General features: G+C 48.1%; 1 protein-coding gene across 1 annotated transcript; it reads left to right on the forward strand.

The window, feature by feature from the left end:
* The first annotated feature begins 553 nt into the window (after positions 1 to 553).
* On the forward strand, positions 554 to 3,853 carry LOC120707469 (UDP-arabinopyranose mutase 3-like). Its single transcript, XM_039992375.1, has 4 exons — positions 554 to 958; positions 2,495 to 2,745; positions 2,839 to 3,007; positions 3,186 to 3,853. The coding sequence occupies exons 1-4, from the start codon at positions 647 to 649 to the stop codon at positions 3,525 to 3,527; spliced, it is 1,074 nt and encodes a 357-aa protein (XP_039848309.1). The 5' UTR covers positions 554 to 646; the 3' UTR covers positions 3,528 to 3,853.
* Positions 3,854 to 13,968: the final 10,115 nt, after the last annotated feature.

The raw sequence follows: 13,968 nt of genomic DNA on the forward strand, positions 1-13,968 counted from the left end.
GTCGCCTTGCCGTCATATTTTGTCGGTTGTGTTGGTGCATATCCACATTTTTTAATGTTTCAAGGCCATGATCAATAGATGAGTAACTAGGGGACGAAAATGATAATGCAAAAAGTAACAATAGAGAGTTATCTGGACTGCACATAATGTGGTTAATTCCGAAGCCAAGCATACAAGCAACGTGGTTGGACTGAACGATATTATCCATGTACTCTTTTACCCTCCTATCTTTTTTTATTGCCATAAGCTTTTATTATGAGTTTGTGACCATACATCATGCCTTTGCACTAGAAATGTAATTTAATTCCAGTTTGGATCGGATGTACCACTGCCCTGAAATCACCACCGCCTGGTGGACCAGGTCATCATCAAGCCTTGCATTGCACTTCACCTTGTGTCTTTTCCTTGCATTGTTGGGACTCTAATAAACTGGACGTCAGGGGTGCCTTAATATTTATTAAAATAATACTTTGTAAAAAAAGGAAGTTTCGGACGGGCTTCTAAATGGCCGGACGTTTGAATGGGTCCACCCGCCCTCCTTCCTCCTTTTTATACTCCGCCATTTCACTCCCTAGTCCGGCAGTCCCCACCCCGCCACCACCATCACCGCCCGGCCTGCCGCGACCCTCCCATCCGCTCGCCCGCAATGGCGTCCGCCCCGCCGCTGCTCAAGGACGAGCTGGACATCGTCATCCCGACGATCCGCAACCTCGACTTCCTCGAGATGTGGCGGCCCTTCTTCCAGCCCTACCACCTCATCATCATCCAGGACGGCGACCCCAGCAAGAGCATCCGCGTCCCCGAGGGCTTCGACTACGAGCTCTACAACCGGAACGACATCAACCGCATGCTGGGGCCCAAGGCCTCCTGCATCTCCTTCAAGGACTCGGCCTGCCGCTGCTTCGGCTACATGGTCTCCAAGAAGAAGTACGTCTACACCATCGACGACGACTGCTTCGTGAGTTCCCTCCAGCTCCTCTCCGCTCCTATCCTTTCCCTGTGATGATCCGAGATCTAGTTTCTCATTGTGCCTCTTCTATTGCGGGTAGTCTTTGCCGTTATTGGGCGCGATTTGGTGGGCTTGGGTTCTCAGTTCCGGTTAGGTAGGTGACGGGTAAAATACAGCAAGAATCCTCGGGTTGTTTTCTTCGTGGGAATGAATTGACTCGTCAAATTTCGGGATACAAGGCGTATCCAGATTGAGATTTGCATTGGGATGCAAACTTTTCACAAGCTCGTAGGTCATGCGTATGGTGGTTGCAGCTATCAGTTCTAATCATGTTACTTAGGCTAGAGTTTTGACTTTCTATACTACTCAAATGTATCAAGTATTGGATGCAACCTCACTTCTTTGGCCCTGTATTATTTGCTTCCAGCTGGAGGTTATAATGTTATATGCACTGGACTATGAATTTTTGATCTAATGATCTTTGGTGTCTGCTAATTCACAATGGCTATTGGATAACTTGTACATATCGCCTTGCCGCCATATTCTGTTTGTTGTGTTGGTGCATATACACTTTTTTTAATGTTTCAGGGCCATGATCAGTAGACTGAGTAACTAGGGGACAAAGATGACAATACAAAATGTAACAGTAGAGTTATATGGACGGCATGCACATAGTGTGTGGTTTATTCCGAAGCCTAAGCATACAAGCAACGTGGTTGGAGTGAACGATATTATCTATGTACTCTTGGACCATCCTATCTTTTTTATTTCCATAAGCTTTTATTATGAGTTTGTGACCATACATCTTGCCTTTGCACTAGAAATATAATTTAATGCTAGTTTGGAGCTACAACTGTCCTGAAATCACCACTGCCTGCTGGACCAGGTCATCATCAAGCCTTGCATTGCACTGCACCTTATGTTTTTTTCCTTTGCATTATTGGAACTCTGATAAACTGGAGGTCAGGGGTGCCTAAATACTTATTAAAACAATACTTTGTAAAAAAGGAAGGACCAAGAAACACAACAAAGTCATGTATCAAGATCCATTTTAAAAATATATAGGGATTAGCATTGGCGTAATAGAAATGTTCCTATGGTTCTAAAATCTTGACAGTGTTACTCTAGGGCCATTGGCTCGCTTATGATGTGGAGATTTATGGTGAAGCAAACATCTTTATCCATTAATTTAGAAGCTAACGTTTAACTTTTAAGAGCTTGGCTTCCTTTTGAACTGCTATTTCTTTAAAAATTTGTTTGCTGATGTTCGCATTCGTGGCATTACTTGCATGAAGGAAAGACCTGCAGGCTACAGAATAGTTTTCTATGTGAATATTCTTTCTATGTTAGCTGGTAGCTGACACCAGCACATGTTACAAGTATATGCCTTGCACTATATAGTTTATAGACTTGGAATGTGATGCCATTATTTCAGTCATCTACTCTGTACTTGTTAAATAGATTTAGGTACTGCTTATTCTGCCAGATCTTCCTCTATTGTTTGTCCTTGGCTTGTCAGTGACCTGTTCTTTTGCAAACTCGCAGGTTGCTAAAGATCCATCAGGAAAGGACATCAATGCTCTTGAGCAGCACATCAAGAATCTTCTGAGCCCATCAACTCCATTTTTCTTCAATACTTTATATGACCCATACCGTGATGGTGCCGATTTTGTTCGTGGGTACCCCTTCAGCCTGCGCGAGGGTGTCCCAACTGTTGTTTCCCATGGGCTGTGGCTCAACATTCCAGACTACGATGCCCCTACCCAGCTTGTCAAGCCCCTAGAGAGGAATACGAGGTAAAGCCGTAAATGTGGTACATTCCAACACCTTCCATCGTTTAGGCAATCTTCTTTTGCTAATCTGGTATTTCTTTCTTGAAATTAAATCAGGTATGTGGATGCTATTCTTACAATCCCAAAGGGCACCCTCTTCCCTATGTGCGGAATGAACCTTGCATTTGACCGTGAGCTCATTGGTCCTGCGATGTATTTTGGTCTTATGGGCGATGGCCAGCCTATTGGTCGCTACGATGATATGTGGGCAGGATGGTGCACAAAGGTATGTTATGTTGTTTCCTTTTGAATTGTATTGCTGTGATGCTTACAAATGCAACAAAAGATTAGATGGATATGCACAGTGGGTTAGTACTGGTTGCATTGTGCAAGAGACATCTGTATCTTGGGCAGTGTCTTTGTACTGAATAAACCATGCCAATGTCTCCTCTACTGGAACACAGGTGATTACAGATCATTTGGGCCTGGGTGTGAAGACTGGCTTGCCCTACATCTGGCACAGCAAAGCAAGCAACCCGTTTGTGAACCTGAAGAAGGAATACAATGGCATCTTCTGGCAAGAGGAGCTCATCCCCTTCTTCCAGTCAGTTTCCCTTCCAAAGGATGCCACCACCGTCCAGAAGTGTTACCTTGAGTTGGCCAAGCAGGTGAGGGCGAAGCTCGGTAAGGTGGATAGCTACTTCAATAAGCTTGCAGACTCCATGGTCACATGGATTGAGGCCTGGGACGAGCTTAACCCCCCTAAGGGTGGAGTCGCCACTGCTAATGGCCCTCCCAAGAAGTGAAAAGGCAACAATCGAATAAACTTCGCTTGTTCATGTGGACTGTCCTTCTGAAAGGAAATACTGTTTTGGTTAGTGCCGATGGACTGAGGTTGCTTCGCAGTAACTCGAAAAGTTGTCACCTCCCTAGAAAATTGTCTTTGCATTGGTGGTTTTAGGGTATTTACATTTTTTGGGGCTTTGACGTTCTCGTCTGTGTTTCAAAGCGAAATGGTGATTTTACCTCTATTTTTTCAACTGGCGAATTTACCCTCGTTTTTGTAAGCGAAGGGAGAGTTTACCCCCTGTTCCATGAAGACCAGTTAACAGTGTTAAAATTGGTATAAAAAGACTTGTTTGTCAATGCGGATTTGCCCCTACTATTGTGTGAACTTTGTGATTTTACCTTATTTTGGAAAGAAGAACCAGACAACACTTGGCCACATCTATAAAGAAATTCATTAAGCAAATTCAAACCTGATTATTTTAACTTTCAAACTTTTAAAATTTTGACAGCAATATAACACAACGTGCATTTAACTTGCTTGTTTTTACTCGGCGTGTCTGTGGAACGTGGGGTCTCCACAGGAAAACCGGCTGTGCGCGCCTGTTGCATTGTGAGTGGCAGCTCCATCATGAGTGAGGATATGGAGTGAGGAGCTTGCGGAGAGGGCTGTGCCGGCGTTGCCCTTCACCACGGATGGGATCGCGGGAACGCGCTAGAGCTCCGAGTCGATCGGGCCGTGGTCAGGGCGGTGTCAACGACGACGGCCTTCAGTGCCGGATATAAGCCTAGAGCAACTAGGGCATGCGTACTGTAGCTACTGTAGCATAAGTGTCCCAGCCCAACTAGCAAATGTTGTCCACTGAATGGCCCTAGCCATGAGCTTGGCCCAGCTCCGCCCCTGACGACCTTGCCAGAAGAGCAGGAGGCTCTGGCAGCTCACGCCGGTATACACCACCGAATGGGCACAGTACAAAAGACGTTGTACTTATCACAAAACAATGTCGAACACCTTGCTTAGTCAAGTTGGTTGAAGCTTCTTGTGTCTGATGATTGCAGATGGTTAGACGATCAGAAGAAGCTGTGCGTGCGTGGGAGGCCTCGGGCGACTGGCGGCTGCGCCTGCCCCTGGGTGGCCGCGGTAGCCGGGCTCGCGCGCCTGCCCGCCGCGCACACCTGGGACACGCGAGCCAGGACCCTGCCCACCCGAGCGAGCCCGCACCGCACGCGCCTTTTCCCGCGCGAGCTAGGCCCCTGGCCGGCCGAGCAAGCCTGCGCCTCACGCGAGGCTGAGCCGGCAGCCGCTGGTCATGCCGCCGCCACCGCTTCCTGCTGCTGCCTGGAGGCTGACCCAGGCACCCAGCTCCCGCCGCCCGTAGGAATCGTGAGATTTGGAGATGGGAGTGAAGGGTAGATGTTTTGGATAAGAGGAGGGGTACTGTAGTCTTTTCTCACTGTTGTGAATACTTTCCCAGCCTATTTTGATTTTTGTTGGAGGCCTCTGACGAACAGAGTTAAAACAAGGGGTAAACCGTCCCTTAGTTCTCAAAAAGCATGGGCAAATCCGCGTAGTTGAAAAAAATAGAGGTAAAATAAAAACACTACTAAAAAATTATTTTCCGCTGCCTTAAAAATGGGCTCGTAGGTGGGCGGTCCGGCGGCCCGCCTCGGTTAATAGCTTAATCGAGGCGGTCCTGTTAAGGCAACCGCCTCCGTTAATCATGTATCAATGGAGGCGGTTGTGTTAAGAGGACCGTCTCGATTAAATGATTAATCGTGATGGTTGGACGCCCGCCTTGGTAAAGCGTCCGATTAATCGTGACCCTGCTTCCGAGGCGGTTAGCCTGCCCGCCTCGGATAAATTTTCTGTAGTAGTGAAACCCTTTTTTCGTGTGATGCAACAACAGGTGTAATGTTGGAATTGGATTACCTAGAATAAAGTCACTGGTTATGCTATTGAACTTTGTCCTAATTTCTTACCCTACATGCCTAGTACATGTTTGTTTGTATGATATGTTGGCAAATGCGAAATATAGTACCAAAATGTTTGTTTGTCTCTTGTATTCTAGATTTGACTAATAAGAGCTCCTTTGGCAGGGCTCCTCCAGCGGCTCCAAAATCAGCTCCACCCGGAGCCCCACCAAACAGATGCAAAAGGAGCAGCGCCATTCCAAGAGCCGCACCTGAGGCCCGTTCGGCTTTCACAGAGGAGGCGGAGCCACGATGCGGTCCCACTCGTTGTATTCCTATCTTGTCCTCGGTCGGGAGCCCATTTCGGCTTCCACATAGGAGGCGGGGGCCGAGTCGAGCGGCTGGCAACGCACGCGCACGTGTGAGCCCACGGCGGGGATGGCCAGCTACGCGAGCACGAGGCAGGGTGGCCGCAGGGACGGACAGCCATGGGAGCACGGGGCGGTGGCACAAGACAGCTGGGCCGCAGGAGCTCGAGGTGGCTACAGGGAGACAGCTAACCACGGGAGCTCCAGCCGGACGTGGTTGCTGGCCATGCCATGCCTAGTCCTGCTGCGAGCACGCCACTGCACGGTGGCCACTAGGGTGGGCATTCGGTACTCCCGAGAAGAACCGCAACCGATCGAACCGAGAATTTTGGTTCCCTGAAAACTAGAACTGATCGGTTCCTGTGGATTTGAGGAACCGACCAAATCCGGTATCAGTAAGTTTGATTCGGTTCTGGTACTACCCGAGCTAACTAAGCTGCCATGAATACGGAGGAAGCTGTTGTCACCGACTCGCTGTGCGGAAGCTGTCGTCGGTGCCACCCTGCCTCCGTGCGTTGCCGCAGCCGGCCGGCCTCCACGGCCGCGCGCCGCCCTACCATCTGTGCCGCCGTTCGACTCGCGTCGAGGTGGCCGCCGCCGCCGCCGTGCACGTGCTAGATCTGCTCGCGGAGAAGTGCCGCCGCTGCTGCCCCTCGCTACTGGATGCCGCCACCGCCGTGCAAGCCGAGACGTTGTCCCATCGGGCGGCACATGCCCGGGAGGGGAGGAGGGCGGCGCCGGGGCCTGCGTTGGGTTGATGGGTCTGCTTAGTGCTTGGTAGGGTTCCTATTTGGGCTAGGTTGGGCCTTGGCTAGCTGCCCAGTTGGGCTAAATTTTTCATGGGTTAGGTTCTTCTGTTAACCGAACTAAAGAACCAAAATAACCGAGAAATTTTGGCTCTTCAGAACACGGAACCGAAATAGAACCGAACTTTCTCAGTTCTGATTCTTTTGGTTCCGGTTCTCGATTATTTTGGTTTGGTTCTCGGTTATATTATATTTGACCAGCCCGAGCGGCTACCTCCAACGACTTTGTTTGGCTGCTACAGGATTTCTCTCTACCCGAGCAATGACTTGGTAACGTACGAATGGCTGACATGATAGCATCGTGCCTTCCTACCAAAAACGTGAGGTCTCCGTCCATGATACCTTGTGACACGAGACGACGACGACAGAATACTCCTACGTGGAAATGACCACACCGTCCTTGGCATCCGAGAGGCGCGCGCTGGTGCCTGCCTGCCTGGTGAGCTGGTCTCTGGCGTTGGCTAGCTCCTGTTGCCAATTGCCATATGATCACCAAGTCCGCAGATATCTCAAGCATGGCTACGAAAGTGCCTGCTGGTTGTCTCTTCTGTCTCCCCGGGACCGAAAAGTGAGGAGTGGGAGCCCCCTTCAAAAAAAAAGCGCCGAACACGTACTAGTGCAGCGCAGGCTGTCGCTGGACTGGGCTACTGTTGTGTCGTCAGACAGAAAGGCAGGAGAGAGAGAGAGAGAGAGAGAGAGAGAGAGAGAGAGAGAGAGAGAGAGAGAGAGAGGTGTCTTGGCTCTCTTGCACGGGCCGCCGGGCCATGGACGGTGGCGACGGAGACTTGGGGACGGACCGGGACCCGGTGGTAGGGGGGTTCGCGGCTGTCCGCGTCCGGGGATTATTTTATCTCGGCCGTTTCCTTCCCTCCGTGGCTCGCAGTGGGCCGACGACCGTCGACGGAGCGCGGGCCGAGCGAGCGGCTCGGGCTGGGACACGACACGGCAGCAACCTGGGCGAAACCGACTGGTTTGGGCACGTGCACAGTGTGCTCGCTGACTGAAACTTCTTGCCGCCGTGCATCCCAAAGAAATAAATGTTGCCGGGATTTTTGTTTCTCTATATATCCACGGAGGGAGGGGCAAAGAAAAGAAAAGAAAAAGCGAACGGGGCTGGAGGTGATCGGAGGAGAAAGCTGGGCTCATCCAGCACACCCAGTGAAACACAGCCCGGCAGTGACGCGAGGGGAGGAGAGATGACTCCCGGATGCTGAACGTGTTGCCAAAAAAAAAAAGCTGGACCTTGGTTGGTTGCCAGTTGCCACGAAACTTTAGGCACATCAAACGAAATACGGCAGTTTTCTATGCGTTTTCATATTGCGGGCGTGGTGGCGATTTTCATATCTCACCAGCGGCGTGACAGAGTGAGACCAACAACCAAACTGTCACATTGGTGTGTGTTTTTGTGTGGCTGTACCTCGAGCCCTTGGCTTTGCCGGTGTTGGCTACACGTCACTAGCGTACCGAAAATTGCCGAGTGCAAGATCTGATAATTTTATTGGGCATATTAGGATTTTTATTAGGCGTATTACGTTTTTTTGTTAAAGTCTTTAGATGTAGACTTGTACGTCATTAGTTGCTACAAAATCAATGTTGTACTAAAATATCTTTGAAATATAATTTATTGATGTAACCTTCATACATTGAGCAATGAGCATGCATGGAAGTTAACTAATTTCCAGGATACTTCGTTTGTCATTACAAAATGGTTTGGTTTGGTTTTCTAGAAAGGGTAAGACGACAGTTTATTTTTCATCATCAGATACTCCCTCCTTCCACATTTGTAGGGCGGATAACCTCCTACTCCAGAGACCAAGGAGCATTTACTCCCGTTTGCATGAAGGCATGCAGCCCCTTGAATCTCGTCTCTGTTTAACCGCTAATTAAACTTCCTCCGCAGCAAACTTTCTCTCACCCAACCACGCGCGCCATTTGCCTGGCAAGGGGCTTAATTACGTGGCTTACCGAGGTAAAGAGCTGCTGAGCGACGGGGTGCGCCCTATATTTATAGAAAAGTTAATTTTGCTCATACGCCTAAGAAACGGGGAAGGAGGGAGTAATAGAGAGAGAAAACATTTCGTGTCATTCCCTACCTCGCTCCCTTTGTACCCGACAGACATAGACCCGACTCCTGTAGAGGTTGTGTTCACTTCCCTCTCATTCCTCCAAATTTTCCATTACATCGAAATCACATCGAAACATTAAATATAGCAAATGACTCATGCATGGAGTACTAAATGTAGGTAAATAAAAAAACTAATTGCATAGTTTTGATGTACGTTGCGAGACGAATCTTTTGAGCCTAGTTAGCCTGTAATAGGACAATAATTAACACAAACAAACGAAAAATGCTACAGTACACTACAGTGTCTGATGTGACTTTTTCTACCAGATTTTCGCGCATCTAAACACAGCCTCACTGCGGGTGCTACCCAACCGTACTCTCCGGGGCCAGGGAGAGGTCGACCAATCGCAGCCCCGCGTGCCTAGGCGATCCCCAAGTCGGATTTTAGATGGGGATCGAGTTGTGACAAGTGTTTTCGGATGCATGCATGTTTGGTTATTTCGTGCTAGTTTTGTGTGGATTAATTATTCTTGCTGCACGGACGACCTGAGGTGCATCAGCGGTCGTTTCGATTACTCTGATCGCTGTTTCCCTTTCTGGGTATGGTTTATGTACAGTGCTGCTGCTGCTGATAGGTTGCTAGGAATTAGTTTTGGTGTATTCCTTGGACCTGGAATATGTCTGGCCGATGCTGCAGGTGTGCACTGAAGCATGTCAGAGCATGACTGGTGAACCGTGATTGCTGATTAGCACATGCAAAGTAGGTCTCAAGCTTCGAGGTGATTCACTAGTATTAAGACCCAACTTAAAAGTGGGGCAAGAGGTCAGAATTATTTCATTCATAAATACTGTGAAAAGGAAATAGCAGCTGCGAAATATAGCTGAGATGCCGTTGGTGGAAGTGTTCTGATGATTAGTGTCGATGTTTTCATCATGCGATTAAACTCTTCATTGTCAATTTGGTGCATTTGAACATGTCTTCTGCCAAAATAGACCACTGCTTTTGTCTTCCGAAATGCATAATGGGGTATATACCGTTCTTTGCTAGGTTGTTCCTTGTATTTGCAGTAGTACATGCATGATACCCTGAACGATTCTATAGATACAGATGCAGCCACCATGTTGCATAAGAGATATCAGGAGAGCTGCAATTATTTATCTAAACATTTACAGAAACTTCAGAAGAACCATTTCACGCATGTCATGTCTTCGAGGCATGTATTGTACATATTCGGTATTAGAAGTGCACTGCAAACTGATAATGTTATTTAAACATTAGTTTGATTCCATGACCCTTACAGTACATTTCCGAATTTCTGTCCCTTCAGTAAATAAACACCACAACCATGGCTACACGCATGAAATGAATTGGATGCTAGATTATAGGAAAAGTAGTCCTTATGTTGTTAAAAGTTAGATTCCATGAGAATCGCATGAGTACATCTTGTCTATGCAGCATATTCATGTATAACTGATCCGTTCAGTTGAAAATCTTACTGGCAATTTTACTTCCTCATAGGCTCATAGTGTTATTATCTGTACCCTCGAGCGCAGGATAAAAACTCTTAATGATTCAACAAGAAACAACACGTTTAGCTTTTGCACAAAAGTGACATGTGCTGGTGTTAAAATGCAAACTCGGCATATGCTATGGCTCGAATCATGGCTAAATTATATTTCATCATTTTCTCTTAAAGAAAGTTGACACTGGGACTAGTGGTTAGTGGTAAGGAAAAAAGTACTGCTGGGTTCCATATATTTTATGGGAAAAAATATTTATATTGATATAGTTTGGTTTAAGCTCGTGCCAATTTTAATTTGTCATGCAAAATGGTGCTACTGGTTACAGTAACGAGTCTGAATTGAAAACATCAATAGATTCAAAAATCACCATACTTGGCATTTACCAAGTGTATTGTTCTATTCTACTAAAAAAGGTTGGTGCTAATTCTGCCAATATGGTTATATACATGGTATGGCGAGGCCGGATGGGAGTGCGCAGAGGAGAAACTAGAAGCAATTGAGATTGTGAGCAAGAACGAAGAGGGTAGCGAGCACGGGTCCTCGGAGGACTGCCTTGGTCGCCGGCGGCTGATGTCCCAGCCAGGACCGAAGAACAGAACCCTCACGGGACTTCTATTCCTTCGATAAAACTGATTACAATCCTCTTAGCAGCCTTTATAGATCAGGCGCCTAAGCACTCTTGCCTAATTAATCTCTCCTTTCCTTAACAGACTCCGACTCTATCTTAACTTAAAAGAAACATACTCCACAAAATCTCAACCTCCTAATCCTGAGTATGTCGCGGACGCCGGCGATATACACGCCCAACAAAAGAGTCCGTGACATTTCCCCCCTCCCCGAGAAACAACTCGTCCTCGACGTGAAAGTCTGGATAATCAGCAACAAAAACAGGCAGCCGCTCCCAAGTGGCCTCCGAAGCAGCACGGCCTTCCCAGTGAATCAACAATTCCCAAACGCCACGATTCAGCCGAGCGCGAAGAATTTTTGAAGGAGTAGGCAGCACACGACCATGGACTATTGGAGGTAAAGGCACTTGAGCTTATGGCTGGGCAATCGGGTAACCCGAAAAATTCGGGTCGGGTAATTCGGGTTTTTCAAATTTCGGGTTTTGAAAACTGGAACCTGAAAATTGCTCGAGAAAAAGAAAATCCGATAATTCGGGTACCCGATATTTCGGGTTCGGGTATTCCCGAAATACCCGAGAAGCTGCTCACCAGTAGCGTCAGCGGCGACTGACGGAGGCTTCCTCAAGAATCGGCGCTCCCCGGCCTCCGCTCCCCACAGATGGAGGAGCTCCGCAAGCACACGTCGTAGACCTGCACCTGCAGTCCTGTGGACGTGAGCCTCGACAACGCCATGGATTGAATCGACCAAACTCAGATCGAGCATATGGGGCTACGCGACAGTGCCAGGAATCGGTAGCCGGCAGAGTTATAGCAGCGGCGGGAGGCCGGGGGCGGGCTGGCGGGGGCGCAGATGCCTGACAGCCACCGGTCGCAGGGCACTCCGATGGCTCGCGGCGCCGCTGCGGTCCGCATCCTGCGGAGAGCGAGATGCAGATGCAGATGAGAGAGACGGAAGATATTTTACTTTGTGTTTTGACGGTGAGAAAGAGCCCTTGGGATGACACAGATAAGATTTTAGCCTTGGTGGGCCGTGCGGAGCATGAGATTTTGGGCTGACTGGGCTGAAATTGCAAGCCCATGGGAGTATTTCAGGTAAGACTTTTTTAATTTCGGGTTTTTCGGGTAATTCGAGTATCGGGGATCAAAACCCGAATTACCCATAATAATTTCGGGTACCGGAACTTGCTACCCGATTTAGTCTTCGGGTTTTTCGAGTTCGGGTTTTTCGGGTTCGGGTACGGGTTTCGGGTTTCGGGTAATATGCCCAGCTATACTGGAGCTGCAGCAGGAGGGTCACCAATGAACTTTTTGAGAAGCCCAACATGAAACACATTATGAATCCTTGCCTTCTCAGGAAGTTGGAGACGATAAGCTACATCCCCAATGCGAGCAATAACCTGGAATGGCCCATAAAATCTGGGGGCAAGCTTAGAAATACTGGAAGTAATCCCCACAGCCGTGCGATGATGAAGACGAAGCCAAACCCAGTCACCAACAGAAAATTCCAGGTCCCGGCGCTTCTTATCATGACTGGCTTTCATTACATCTTGAGCCAACAATAGACGCTCGCGAATCTCCTTCAAAAATTCATCTCGATCTCGCAACTGCTGATCAACAGCACGAGCCCTAGCAGAAAACCAGAAACATACTGGACCATAGCAGGAGGGTCTCGGCCATATACAACAACAACATAGTCTTTTTTCCCAAGCAAGTTGGGGTAATCTAGAGATGAAACCCGAAAGAAATAAGTTCAATGTTCAGGCACATTGATAGCTAGTCTCCAAGCGCTCCTATCCAAAGCTATCTCTTTAGAGATATTCCAATCCTTAAGGTCTCTCTTAACCGACTCATCCCACGTCAGTTTAGGTCTACCTCTACCCCTCTTTACATTATCGACCCGCTCAAGAACCCCATTACGCACCGGCGCCACAGGAGGCCTTCGTTGGACATGTCCAAACCATCTCAGCCGATGCTGGGTAAGTTTCTCCTCAATTGGTGCCACCCCGACCCTATCCCGAATAACTTCGTTCCGAACTCTATCCCTCCTTGTGTGCCCGCAAAACCACCGCAACATCCGCATCTCTGCTACACTCAGTTGCTGGACATGTCGCCTTTTTGTAGGCCAACATTCAGCACTGTATAACATCGCCGGACGAATTGCGGTCCTATAGAATTTGCCTTTTAGCTTTTGTGGCACCCTCTTGTCACAAGGGATGCCAGAAGCTTGCTGCCATTTCAACCAGCCAGCTGAAATTCTATGCCTAACATCTTCATCAATGTCGCCATCCTTTTGTAGCACCGATCCTAAATACCGAAAAGTATCCTTCTGGACCACCACTTGCCCATCTAGACTAACGTCTCCCCCCTCATGCCTAGTCGCGCTGAAATCGCACATCATGTACTCGGTCTTGGTCCTACTAGGTCTGAACACTTTCGATTCTAACGTGCGTCTCCACAGCTCTAACTTCCTATTAACCCCTGCCCTACTCTCGTCAACTAGCACCACATCATCAACAAAGAGCATACACCAAGGGATCTCACCTTGTATATCCCTTGTGACCTCATCCATCACTAAAGCAAATAAATAAGGGCTCAATACTGACCCCTGGTGTAGGCCTATGTTAATAGGAAAGTCAGTGGTGTTGCCATCACATGTCCGGACAAACATCGTCGCATCCTTGTACATATCCTTAATGAGGGTAATGTACTTAGTTGGGACTTTGTGCAATATGACCACTCGAAAAGGAGTAACCTGCCGAGGAGGGTCTCGGCCATATACCACTCGAAAAGGAGTAACCTGCAATGAAGACTGGTACGAAGTATTATAGCAATACTCAGCCCAAGGCAACCACTGCAACCAGGAACGAGGACGATCACCCGCTAAACAATGCAGGTACATTACAATGATCTTATTGGTAACCTCGGACTGTCCATCAGTTTGAGGGTGAAAGGCAGAGCTGAGCCGCAACTTGGTCCCGGAAAGGTGGAACAACTCAGTCCAAAAATTGCTAGTAAACACTGGGTCATACCATGAAGCTTGACAATGGAGCAAGGCATACCATGAAGCTTGACAATATGGTCGAAGAAGGCACGAGCCACTGAACTTGCAGAATAGGGATGGCTAAGAGGAATGAAATGTCCATATTTAGAGAATCTGTCCA

This window comes from Panicum virgatum, chromosome 5K (genome assembly GCF_016808335.1).
Source record: "Panicum virgatum strain AP13 chromosome 5K, P.virgatum_v5, whole genome shotgun sequence".
Lineage (NCBI taxonomy): Eukaryota > Viridiplantae > Streptophyta > Magnoliopsida > Poales > Poaceae > Panicum > Panicum virgatum.

Excerpts from the sequence above, each read along its gene's own strand:
- LOC120707469 (XM_039992375.1), top strand. The coding sequence starts at position 647 with ATGGCGTCCGCCCCGCCGCTGCTCAAGGACGAGCTGGACATCGTCATC. Across the intron at positions 959-2,494 it reads CCATCGACGACGACTGCTTC|GTTGCTAAAGATCCATCAGG; the intron begins GTGAGTTCCCTC and ends GCAAACTCGCAG. Across the intron at positions 3,008-3,185 it reads GGGCAGGATGGTGCACAAAG|GTGATTACAGATCATTTGGG; the intron begins GTATGTTATGTT and ends ACTGGAACACAG.